A 12,482-nucleotide genomic window follows, 5' to 3' on the forward strand; every position below is an offset into this window, starting at 1 on the left:
AGTGGAAAAGGCTGTAGAAAGTTTCAAAATCTCCCCAACCTCAGCCTCATCACATGACCAACCCTCCCTCTCATTCCGGCCTCCTTGACGTGATACAACCTGTCCATCTTCTCTCCCACCTATCCACCCCACCCATCCCGCTGACCAATCCTCACCACTCCCCTACCTGCACTCACCTATCACCGTCCCACCTACATTCCCTAGCTCCACCCCTCCTCTCTATTTATTTCTGAGCTCCCTTCCCCCTCCCCCATTTCTGAAGAAGGGTCCCACCCCGAACGTCTGCTTTCCTGCTCTTCTAATGCTACCTGGCCTGCTGTATTCCTCCAGCTCCATGCTGTGTTATCTCTGACTCTAGCATCAGCAGTTCTTACTATCTCTTGTAGAAACTTGAGTTGTGTTGCATGCTGTATATGTTATATATAATTCCCCTAAACTTCCCAATAAAAATTAGCGTATCCAGCAAAAACTCCTGATCTGAGGGCCTGTTTTTAACTTTTTAAATAATACCTTTTAACATTTTTATTGCAGCATTCATCTTCAGTCCATCCTTTTTAATTAGGGCTTTGATGACTTGCCCAAAATTTCCTTCTCCAATAACATCCTCGAATTTGATGTCATCCCATTCTAGGATGGGGTATGTCAGGGGCTCAGGCTGTGGCTTTGGCCTGCGTGTGAGCGTCAGAGTTCCAGAGTTAAACTGAAGGACTGTCTCTTCACCCTCAAAACAAACAAATAAAACTGAAGGTTATCTATTTGTTGCCTTTTGGTTACACAGGATTTTGCTGGCATGTTACTGCAACACTTGAGTGATTCGTCCAGGGTATGAATCTTTCTTTTATTCCAGGATTATGAATTATAACAACTAAGAGTATGCAAGTTTATCTATGAAAGGATTTCAACAAGGAGTCCTTCCTTAAACAACACAGATCTACTTGATGTAAATGGAATCACTGCTTTAAGTTTGGCTTTGAGCTGTCGCAGATGAACATTAACAGTGGGATGCATGCAACAAATGCCCAATGTCCAGCTGCTGTGTGCAAAAGGCATAGAGTTGTACAGTATGGAAACAGACCCTTCAGTCCAACTCCATGCTGACCAAATATCCTAAATTAATCTTGTCCCATCTATCAGCATTTGGCCCATATCCCTCCAAGCCCTTCCTATTCATGTACCCATCCAGATGCCTTTTAAATGTTGTAATTGTACCAGCCTCCGCCATGTCCTCTGGCAGCTCATTCCATACACGCACCATCCTCTGCATGAAAACGTTGTCTCTTAGGTCCCTTTTATCTCTTTCCCCTCTCACCTTAAACCTATGCACTCTGTTTTTGGATTCACCCACCCCGGGGAAAAGACCTTGGTTAAAAAGGGGAAAAATACCCTATCCATGAGTTTATAAATCTCTATAAGGTCACCCCTCAACCTCTGATGCTCCAGGAAAAATAACCCCAGCCTATTCAGCTTCTCCCTGTAGCTCAAACCCTCCAACCCATGTAACATCCTTGTAAATCTTTTCTGCACCCTTTCAAGTTTAACAACATCTTTCCTATAGCAGTGAGACCAGAACTGAACACAATATTCCAAAGGTGACCTAACCAATGTTCTGTACAGATACAACATGACATCCCAACTCCTACACTCAATGCACTGACTAATAAAGATGAGTGTACCAAAAGTCTTCTTCACTACCCCGTTTACCTGTGACTTCACCTTCAAGAAACTATGAACTTGCACCCCAAAGTCTCTTTTTTTGGCAACACTCCCAAGACCCGACTATTAACTGTATATTTTCTGCCCTGATATGCCTTAGCAAAGTGCAATACTTCACATTTATCTAAGTTAAACCCCATTGCCATTCCTTGGCCATCGGCCCATCTGATCAAGACTCTTTGTACTCTGAGATAACTTTATTCAGTGTCCACGACACCACCAATTTTGGTGCCATCTGCAAACTTATTAACCATACCTCCTACATTCACATCTAAATCATTTATATACATGTCAAAAAGCAGCGGACCCAGCATTTATCCTTGCGGCACACTGCTGGTCACCGGCTTCCAGTCTGAAAAATAACCCTCCACCAACACCTTCTGTCTCCTATCTTTGAGCCAATTTTGTATCCAAATGGCTAGCTCTCCCTGGATACCATGTGATATAACTTTGCTAACCAGTGGAACTTTGTTGAATGCCTTGCTGAAGTCCATATAGACAATGCCCACCACTCTGCTTTTGTCAATCTTCTTTGTCACTTCTTCAAAAAACTTAATCAAGTTAGAGAGACATGGTTTCCCACGACAAAGCCATGTTGATTATCCATAATCAGCCCTTACCTTTCCAAATACATGTCAATCCTGTCCCTCAGAATCCCCTCCAACTTACCCACCACTAACATGCTATTCATTCAATAAAAAAAACAAGAAGGTCTGTAGTTTAAAGGGTTCAAGACATCAAAGGATTCATAGATGAATCATACTTTTACACAATAAGGTTTGTGGACAAAACCATTTTTAGTTGAAAATTCAGGAACTTAATACAGTCTTTATCTTTAATTGTGGATGTGCTCTGAACCTTGATGATCAACAAATATGAAGACAAACACAAAGAAAAAGAAAGATATCCAAAATTCAGAGATAGAAACGAAAAAGTGTAGGTCGAATCAAAGATTAAAAAAACTTGGTTCATTGAAGCTTATCCTTCTTTATTACATTCATCTTAGTTCTGAATGCCCGACCATTTTGTTTCCACCTTCACATGACAAAGAAAAATGTGTAAAGCAAACTCAGAAATCAAGTGATAACGGACAGGAGGAAATACAGAAAGGAGAGAGAGAGAGAAGGAAAAGTATAACGGTGGTTTAAACTGGTATTGTGAAAGGCCAATTATAAACAGTCAAAGCTAAATCAAAGCCAAAATCATTTCAAATTACAGTTCTGTATTTGCAACAAATCCAAATGTGCATTTTGAAAAGTAATAACAGGTTATGAACAAGTGGATTGGGAGATTTCCACGGAATATTTAATCTGAAATTTGAATTTGAATAGAATCATCAGATTACGCTATGTATTTATCTTAATCTAAATGCTACTTACAGATCCTGATTGGTAAGTGAATGTTCGACGTCGCTGGAAGAGGGTTTTACGTACACAGAAGAGACCCAGAAGTGCAAGGAGGATGGTCAGACAGGTCACAGACACTGAACCCACAATGGCCATCAGGAGTTGCTGGTCACCACCAGTGGGAGGATCCAAAGGTTTTGGCGTCTGAACAATACCAGAAGTAGCTAAGAAAAGGCAACAAAGCCAATGTGAGGAAACAAAAGTCCTTTCTGGTGCTATTGACTTTGCAATTATATCTCCTGCAAACACCTATCATACACCCATTCTACACCTATTGTATAACTGAGCTGATTCAATGAATATTATCACAATTGATCATCCTGGACTTTGCACTCAGGTTGATCCTGAAAATGTTGGACTATAAAATGCTCTACATTCAAGACGAGTAAACTGACTCTTAGACATGCATAATTCATTTTTGTGCTTTTGCATTTGTCCTTTTGGGCATCCTCTCACTCCCTTTTCTTGACATTGGCAGCTATGCTTAGAAGTTAGGTTCCAATCTCTGGAACTGCTTCATCTCTACACTGGCTTCATGCTTTAAGACTTTGCAGAAAACTCACCTTCTGGAGCAAGCTTTTAGTCACTTACCCATTATTTCCTACAGAACTGCAATCCATATCCTGATGCATACCAAATTCATACCTGTCCACACATCAATGCTGGTGTCTCCAAAATACATAGGCTCACAGATAAGCAATGGCTCATATTTGATTTTCTCATCTTTGAGTTTAAATCCCTCTAAACCTTTCCTATCCTTACAATACTCTGAGAACTCTGTATTCTTCTAGTTCCAGCCTTTTGCATACCCCTAATTTCTTTCATCCCAACATTAAGGGTAATTCCTTCAGCTGACTAAGTTTTGATCTCTGCAATCCCCTCCTTAAACCTCTCCATTACTCTTACTTCTCTTTCTCCTCTTTTCAAAATGCTCTTTAAATCCCATGTCTTTGACCATGCTTCTTATGTGTCAATTTTTGTCTTGTAACAGTATTGTGAAGTCACTTGGGACATTTCAGTATGTTATGCTTAGAAATATAAGTTGTGTTAGGAACCAAGGAAAGAACTGACTTGATGTTCCTTAATGCATATTGAGACTGAATATTAACAATATACGCCTACATACACTCACATATAAATATACATATACATACATATATTTATATACACAAATCCAGCAGTTAGCTGAGTTTTTACAATTCTTACCTGGTGGAGTTGCTGCTGTTCGAAGTTCTTTCATTACATTTGGTTTGCTCTCCCCCTTGTTGTTCTTGGCTAAAACCTCCACTAGATAGGGAGTCTCAGGTTGTAACCCCTGCAAGACGTACTCTGAAGTTGGCATCTCTGCCAAGTTGATTGGTATATCTTCAGTGTATGTTGTAGCCCCATACACCTTACACCTTATAACCACAGAGGAGATGGCATGTTTTTTTGGCAGTACCCAGGAGATCACTGCAGATGTGTCAGTAATGTTTGATATTTTAACATCATAAGGTGCTGGAGGAATAGCTGGAGTTCAAAACAAGGAAGATAATGTTTACTCATTTATTTAGGCAATAGGAAAACCGGTCACAGTAAAAGACGCAAAGAGAGAGGGACCAATGGAGAGAAACCAGCTGAGAGGACAAACTGCAAAATTGGTGAGGGGAGAGGAAAAAAAAACCTCACTTACAGTCACTGAAGGTCCAAGATGTGACAGGAGTGCTCCATTCACCTGCAACGTTGGACTGGGCACGGACACGAAACTGGTACTGTGTGCTGGGACTTAGATCTTTGAGAGTTTTATTTCCAGTTGTATCGATCCATGTGGGCTTGCTGAGCATTTCCATCTGCTGGTACTCAATGGTGTATTTGTTTATCTCCTTTGTGCTGAGAGGCGGCAGCCATTTCAGTTGTATGGTGGTCATGGACAAGGGAATAGCCTGTAGATTTCTGGGAGGTGGTGGACCTGCACAAACAGAATCAACTTCTTCAATGACATGCACTTTTATCTCCACATGCATTCATAATTGATCTCATGATTCTGAACTAAGGGTGAACCTTGACACTGCCTCAGCACTAACACTTTGTGTAACCCCTAGTGTTAGGAAGGCTTCCACAATATTTTTAGATGACTTGAGTTTTAAAGGATTGTGGAAAAATGGATACATTTCAAGTTCAATGGATACCTGGGATTTTTTGTTTAAGAGTTGTGTGTGTGTGTGTTGTGTGTGTGTGTTTATTGAAGTATTCAGAAGGGCAAATATTTCTATTTTCGTATTTCAAACTGTGTGTTAATTAGCTTTACGTCTTTGCTGAATATGTCTTGTTCACACCTAAATGAATGATTTTGATGTTTACTAAAGGAACATGGTTGGTGGATCTTTTTATTTTAAACTTAATATTAATGAAGTAGGTAATTGGCCCTATCACTACTTGGCAAAAGTGAAGTAGTGGGGATTACTACACCTGTGAAAAGCAACATTGGCATTTTATATCACACTGACAAGATTAGACTGGCCCTGTGCAATAAACTGATTCCACAGTATTGCACCTCATGGAGCACAATAACATACATATGTTGTATAAAGTAGTGGTTCCAAAGAGGATAATGTTCATGTCTCATTGGTTCTATCCACTCCACTTATAGCACACGTGGTGTAGGTGGAAACAAGAAGTTCTATCCTAGCTTTTGGAGGGAGCAGATGGACCTGTACAGTTCCCTAAAGTCCCATAGTAATTATGTCTAATCAGTTATAACTGTGCTATGCTGAATTGAGGGGAAGTAGTGGTGAATGATAATGTCACTGGACTAGAGACACAGAACCACACTAATGTTCTGGAGCCCTGAGTTCTAGTCCCATGAAGGCCAATTGTGAAATTTTAGTCTAATAAAAACCTGGAATTAAATGATGTTTGTCTTGAAAACCACATGGTTCATTAACTGTTTTAGGGAAGAAAATCTGCCATCCTTACCTGATTGGGCCTACATGTGACTCCAGACTTGCAACAGTGTGGTTGACTCTTAACTGCCCTCTGGGCAATACATGCTGGCCTAGCCAGTGATGCTCATGTTCCATGAGCAAATAAAAAATTCTCTTTATCCAGGAATCCTTTACTATCCTTTACTATTAATCACTTGATAAACCCAAGACAGAAGAGCAAGCTGCCTCAAATGACCCTTACGCATAGCACATAGTGGTAAAGATTGCAAACACCAAAATATACCGGGAGTGATCATTGGAGAAAATACTACAATATACACCATGGCACTACATTCAGTGTGATAAATTCATTTTGATACCACTGTATAACATGAAAGTTTCAAGAGATAATAGTCTGTATGACAGAGAGATTTTTTAAATTCATTCACAAGATGTGGGCATCACTAACCAGGCCAGATTTATTGCTCATCCCTAATTGCTTAGAGGACAGTTAAGGGTCAATTGCATTACTCTGGGTCTGGAGTCACTTACAGGATGGACCAGGTAATGACAGCAGTTTGCTTCCCTAAACTGACTTCATTAGACTCTTAGTCCCAGACTTTTATTGAATTCAAAATTCACCATTTGCCACAGCGGGGTTAGAACCTGTGTACCCAAAACATCATCAGGGTTTTTTAAAAAATTAATAGGTGCAGCAATAATACCACTGAGCCATTGCGTCACTCTCTATGGGCTCATAACCTTTGTAAAATGGACATTACACATCATAGGACTGTGCCTTGTTAAACCGGGAATTACTATGGAACTGTACTCTATGTAACAAAGAATATCACGGAACATGATGTTGTGTAATTCAGATAGCACAGGACATTGAACTGAAATACAGAATATGATAAAACTGCTGTCTGTGTAACATTGAGCACCATGGGACATTATACCATGTAACAGGAGAGAATGTTTTCTTTAAGACATTGTTGCTGATATTTGAGCTACCAACTGTCATTGATAATCAGGAAAATTTTGAAGGAAATGTTTCTTTTTCATCCTAAATTATTCCATGCTGTGCCCAGAGCACTCTATGAAAGTCACAGTTAAATTTGACACAATTAATCTTCTTTGAGATTCTTTGATAGAATCGCAAAATCCCCACAGTGTGAAAGAGGCCATGTGGCTCACTGGGTCTTCATGACCCTCTGAAGAGCATCCCAGCCAGATCCCAGTCCCCTACCCTTTCCCTGCATTTCCCATGGTTAATCCACCTAGCCTGCACTTCCCTGGACACAACGGACAATTTAGCATGGCCAATCCACCAAACTAGAACTAGGGTTCACAGCCTCAAAATCAGGGGGATAAGATTTAGGACTGAGTTTAGGAGGAACTTCTTCACCCAAAGGGTTGTGAATCTGTGGAATTCCCTGCCCAGTGAAGCAGTTGACGCTGCCTCGTTGAAGGTAAATATCAATAGGTTTTTGAACAGTAAAGGAATTAAGAGTTATGGTAAGCGGTTGGTTTAGTGGAGCTGAGTGCACAAAAAGATCAACCATCATCTTATTGAATGGTGGAGCAGGCTCAATGGACCAGATGGCCTACTCCTGCTCCTATTCTAACCTGTTCATCTTTGGACTCTGGGAGGGAACCGGATTACATGGCGGAAATCCAAGCAGACATGGGGACAACGTGCAAACCCCACACAGACATTCATCCAAGGTTGGAATCGAATCTGGGTCCCTGGCAGTGTGAGGCAGCAGTGTTATTTGTTTATGCATTCCACTTTTCTACATTGCAGCTATTAATCAATGCATGCCCTAGTGTGCTGGGTGACTGGGAAAAGCCTTCCGATTCTGAGCAGTGTCATAATCTCATCATCAACTGAAACATGCAGGTGAGAGCCACTACTCTCAACACCAAGGCACTGCAGTTTCACCCAATGTGGCAATGAGGCACCCAAACAAAACGTAGCTTAATGGGAAACAAAACAGAAGTTGCTGGATAAGCTCAGCAGGTCAGGCAGCATCTGTTAAGAGAAATCAGAGTTGACGTTTCGGGTCCAGTGACACTTCCTCAGAACTGGGGAGTTGACCTGCTATGTTCCTCCAGCTCCACACTGCATTGACTCTGACTTCCAGCATCTGCAGTTCTTGCTATCTCTGAGTTCTACAGGGTAGTGTTGTCCTAGGGACATTAATCTCCAGCTGTTTCAGACCTTCTCTTCATCATCAAGTCAAAAATGGAGATGTTCATTGAGGATTGTATTGCATTCAGTACCATTCACACTTCTCCAAATCCTGAAGAACTCCATGCGAATATCAAGACCTGAACAACTTTCAGCCTTGGTCTGATGAGTGGCAAGAAAAACTCACACCACACAAATGCCAGGCAATGATCATCTCCAACAAAAGACGGTCAAGAAGAGAATCTCTTCCCCTTGACGTTCAATGGCTATACCAAGACTAAATCTCCACTCATTAACATCCTGAGGTTTACTATTATTCAGAAGCTTTACGGGATCATTCACGTCAAGGTTGTGACTAGAATAGGTCAGACGCTTATTCTGCACCTCCTGACTCCCTATAGCCTGTCCACCAACACCAAGATACAAGTCCGGAGTGTTATGTCACACTCTCCAGTTGCTTAGATGAGTGCAGCTGCAACAACTGAAATAACTTTTGCAGTCAGCCTCTTAAGTTCCTGCAGGAGGCAGGGGATGGTATATCTGTACAGAAGTGGCCTCCCACATTGGATGGGATAGATGGGGGTGCACGTGTGGGCCATGTTGCAGGCAGGCTTAGAGAACCTCCCACCCTCACATCAGCAACCCTAATAAAACAATGACTTCTTTATTATTCATTCATGCGATATGGGCATCGTTGGTGGGGCCAGCATTCAATACCTATCCCTAGTTGTCCTTAGGAAGGTGGTGGTGAGCTGCCTCCTTGAACAATACTTTTCACTGTATCTTGGTACATGGGACAATAATAAATCAAATCAAGCCCACTAAATTATAGGTAATTCAGAGCAAATGTGATCTTACAGGTTATCTTTCTAGATAGATTGGCTAATAATTGAGCTTCTAAGGAAGGATATACTTGGAGGCAATGCAGTGAAAGGTCCACCAGATTGCTTCCTGGGATGGCAGGGTTACATGAGAGGGTTGAATAAATTAGGTTTATATTCTCTGGAGTTTAGAAGAATGAAAGGTGATCTCATTGAAACATACAAGCTTTTAAAGAGGCTTCATCAGGGTAGACAGTGCAAGACAAAAACAGAAATTGCTAGAAAAACTCAGCAGGTCTGGCAGCATCTATGGAGAGAAATCAAAGTTAACGTTTCGGGTCAAGTGACCCTTCCTCAGAACAGGGGTACACAGTGTGCGGTTGTCTTCCTAGGATGGGGAGTCCACAAACATAGTGGTGGTGCTGAGGGGAGAAGGTTGTGACACAGATTGAGGATAACTAGGCAGTTATTTAGAACTGAGATCAGAGGACGTTTCCTCATTCAGGTAATTATGACTCTTTGGAAATGTTTACAGCAGAGGGTGAAGGATGCTCCACCATTCAACAGATTTAAAATTTTGATTGGTAGATTTTTGGGAAACAAAGGCAGTGACCACATAGAGAAAGAAACCTACACTGCTGTGTGACCCAGCAGAGAACCTTCTTCTACTGCCTCTGCTGTTTGATTTCAAGTACCTCTGAACATTGGAGTTCATCTAAGGAAAATAAATAAACTGTGAAATTTACAGCTGAAATTGGTGAAACCTGTGTGGGGAGATCACAGCAGGGGAGACCTAAGGGGCAACTTTTTCACGCAGAGGGTGGTGCGAGTATGGAATGAACTGCCAGAAGAGGTGGTGGAGGCATTTCAACATTTAAAAGGCATTTGGATGGATGTATGAGTAGGAAGGGTTTAGAGGGATATGGGCCAATGCTGGAAAATGGGACTGCATTCATATAAGATATCTGGTCAGCATGGATGAGTTGGTCTGTTTCCATGCTGTATATCTCTATGACTCTATTTTTAATCTGTCAGGGAATCAAGAGATATGGGGAGTGGGCAGAAGACCAAACATCCATCTCATTCATCCCTCTCTGATGGTAAGATAAAAGTGTTTTTATTCAGTACCTTTATATCATTGTTATAATTTTTAAAAAAGATCTCTCATAAAGAAGGTTACAAATCCCAATTGTTTAAAAGCAACTGGAAATCTCTGATTTACTTTATCAGACCATAAGACATAGGAGCAGAAATTAGGCCATTTGGCCCATTGAGTCTCCTCCACCATTCAATCATGGCTGATAAGTTCCTCAACCCTATCCTCCTGCTTTCTCCCCATAACCCTTGATCCCTTTGATAATCAAGAACCTATCTATCTCAGCCTTAAATGTACTCAATGACCTGGCCTCCACAGCCTTCTGTGGCAGTGAATTCCATAGATTCACCACTCTCTGGCTGAAGACGTTTCTCCTTATCTCTGTTCTAAAAGGTCTTCCCTTTACTCTAAGGCTGTGCCCTCATGTCCTAGTCTCTCCTGCCAGTGGAAGCATCTTCCCAACATCCACTCTGTCCAGGCCATTCAGTATTCTGTAACTTTCCAGGTGCAATTGTTTGGAAAAAATACTTTAAAAACTGTCGAATGTCCTACATTACCTCCGTCTACCTCCACCATGACTGACTCTGATGGTGGCCCTAGACTGTCACAATGGTATACCATGACGTCCACCTTGTACGCTTTTCCAGGTTGTAGATTTGTTATCTGTGTTGACCGGACTGACAGGGGCTGCACGCGAACCTCTTTCTTAATAGAATTTCCAGAGCCAGTGACTCGAACAACAAACCCAGTTCCGGGCTCATGATCTTTGGAGACGTTCCAGCTGACTGAGATGGTGTCCCTACCCTCGGCCAAGGCCCGGTCAATCTTTGCCACCATGGTGGGTTCTGACAAAAAAAGGAAAGGAACTGAATACTGGTGCATTAACACGGAGAATGAGCTACAACAAACAAAGCCACAATGCAGTATTTCCAATAGAAAGGTAAAAAGCCATTTACATCTGTTATACAGTACAAACAATGCAAAATTAATCTTGTGGATAAGTGTCATCTTTATAGGAGATATGCTAATTAATATGACTGTGTCCATTAGTAATTACACGTTATTCAACATCCATTTCTGAATTGTTGACATACCTTAAATATTGTCTAAAGGGAAACTGCTGTGGATGCTGGAAATCTGAAACAACACAGAATACCAGAAAACTCAACAGGTCTGGCTAGACAGAGATGTGCTCCACTGATGCTGCCAACGTGTTTTTCCAGAATTGTCTATGTTTGTCTTAAGTATTGTCTCCTTTGCTGTGGTGGACAATCAGCTTTGTGAACAGGAGTTGGCATGCAGATATTCAAATTCCTTAACTTACTGAAATGCATCATATTCAGGAATGATACTAAAATATGAGCTGTATAGTGCTATGCATCAGTAATTCTGTCTACACTATGTTAGGGTGGATATCCAAGATGCCTTTCTTGGAGCTAAGGCTCTACCTACAACAGGAACATGGACGTGGAATATTGTACTGTACATAAACAAGGGTTATTTCTAAGCATAAAACACTCACAGCATTCTGTATGACACAACTGTCCTTTTTGCTGTGTGATAATGTTTCGGTTCACTCAGGAAGTGACAATGTGTACACATATGCTGTTGACTAGAGCTGTGGATAGTGATGATAGAGACTCCATTATTCTTTCTACCATATTTCTGACCATGAATCTCTCCTACTCTTAGAGTCTGTCATTGGTGTATGTCAGAAGGATATGCAGATTGATACTCAACATATTTGATTGCATTACAAATGCACCTTCCTTGACTATCAAGTCCTAGGGCGGGAATCAACTTGAGGTTTTGGCTTAGAGGCAACAACGCTACCCACTGTGCCAGTCATTGTATGCTGTGCGTATGTAAGAATTTGCCTCGGGAAATTTTAGTTTGTGAAGCATGTTGGCAACAGGTTCCATTAATCAAATGGACAGATCTAAAAACTGACCTGGGCAATCCGTTTCTAAGATAGCATCAGGACCTGGGGGCCCCTCTCCTCCCTCTCCAGGACGAGTGAGCTGTACCCGAACCAGATAACTTGTTGAAGGTTTCAAATTCATCAGTGTGATTGGCTCATTATTATCAACTGAAATAGTGGAGACAAAACATATCTTAATTTTAACCAAAATTTTGTTACATTGTATTTCAGTAACATTTGTTGTCAATCGGCACATTGAAGTGTTTTAGTACACATGGGACTAGCAGATTTTAGGCAAACAACATACAAACTGTGTGAGACCAGTTCAATAATGCACAGGGCACTATTAGGACATAAGAGATAACAAGGTGTAGAGCTCGATGAACACAGCAGGCCAAGCAGCTTCAGAGGAGCAGGAAGGCTGATGT

General features: G+C 41.3%; 1 protein-coding gene and 1 long non-coding RNA gene across 3 annotated transcripts in view; one reads left to right on the forward strand and one right to left on the reverse strand.

Annotated features, from left to right (window-relative positions):
* The window catches only part of LOC125484251, a 90,359-nt gene extending 87,157 nt beyond the window's left edge, over window positions 1-3,202 (forward strand). The window contains exon 3 of the long non-coding RNA XR_007263094.1: window positions 3,095-3,202. This is a non-coding gene — a long non-coding RNA (uncharacterized LOC125484251). The remainder of the gene's footprint in view (window positions 1-3,094) is intronic.
* The window catches only part of tie1 (tyrosine kinase with immunoglobulin-like and EGF-like domains 1), an 86,425-nt gene that overhangs the window by 22,886 nt on the left and 51,057 nt on the right, over window positions 1-12,482 (reverse strand). For both annotated transcript variants that reach the window (XR_007263093.1, XM_048602210.1), the window contains exons 11-16: window positions 12,085-12,222; window positions 10,691-10,978; window positions 4,792-5,067; window positions 4,326-4,628; window positions 3,093-3,283; window positions 511-721 (exon numbers count right to left, since the gene is read on the reverse strand). Coding sequence is in view for 1 of the 2 variants with exons in the window: in XM_048602210.1 (XP_048458167.1) it covers window positions 511-721; window positions 3,093-3,283; window positions 4,326-4,628; window positions 4,792-5,067; window positions 10,691-10,978; window positions 12,085-12,222 (1,407 nt within the window). In the remaining variant the exon portion in view is untranslated. The remainder of the gene's footprint in view (window positions 1-510; window positions 722-3,092; window positions 3,284-4,325; window positions 4,629-4,791; window positions 5,068-10,690; window positions 10,979-12,084; window positions 12,223-12,482) is intronic.

Source organism: Rhincodon typus, chromosome 10 (assembly GCF_021869965.1).
Source record: "Rhincodon typus isolate 14 chromosome 10, sRhiTyp1.1, whole genome shotgun sequence".
In the NCBI taxonomy this organism is placed as follows: Eukaryota; Metazoa; Chordata; class Chondrichthyes; order Orectolobiformes; family Rhincodontidae; genus Rhincodon; species Rhincodon typus.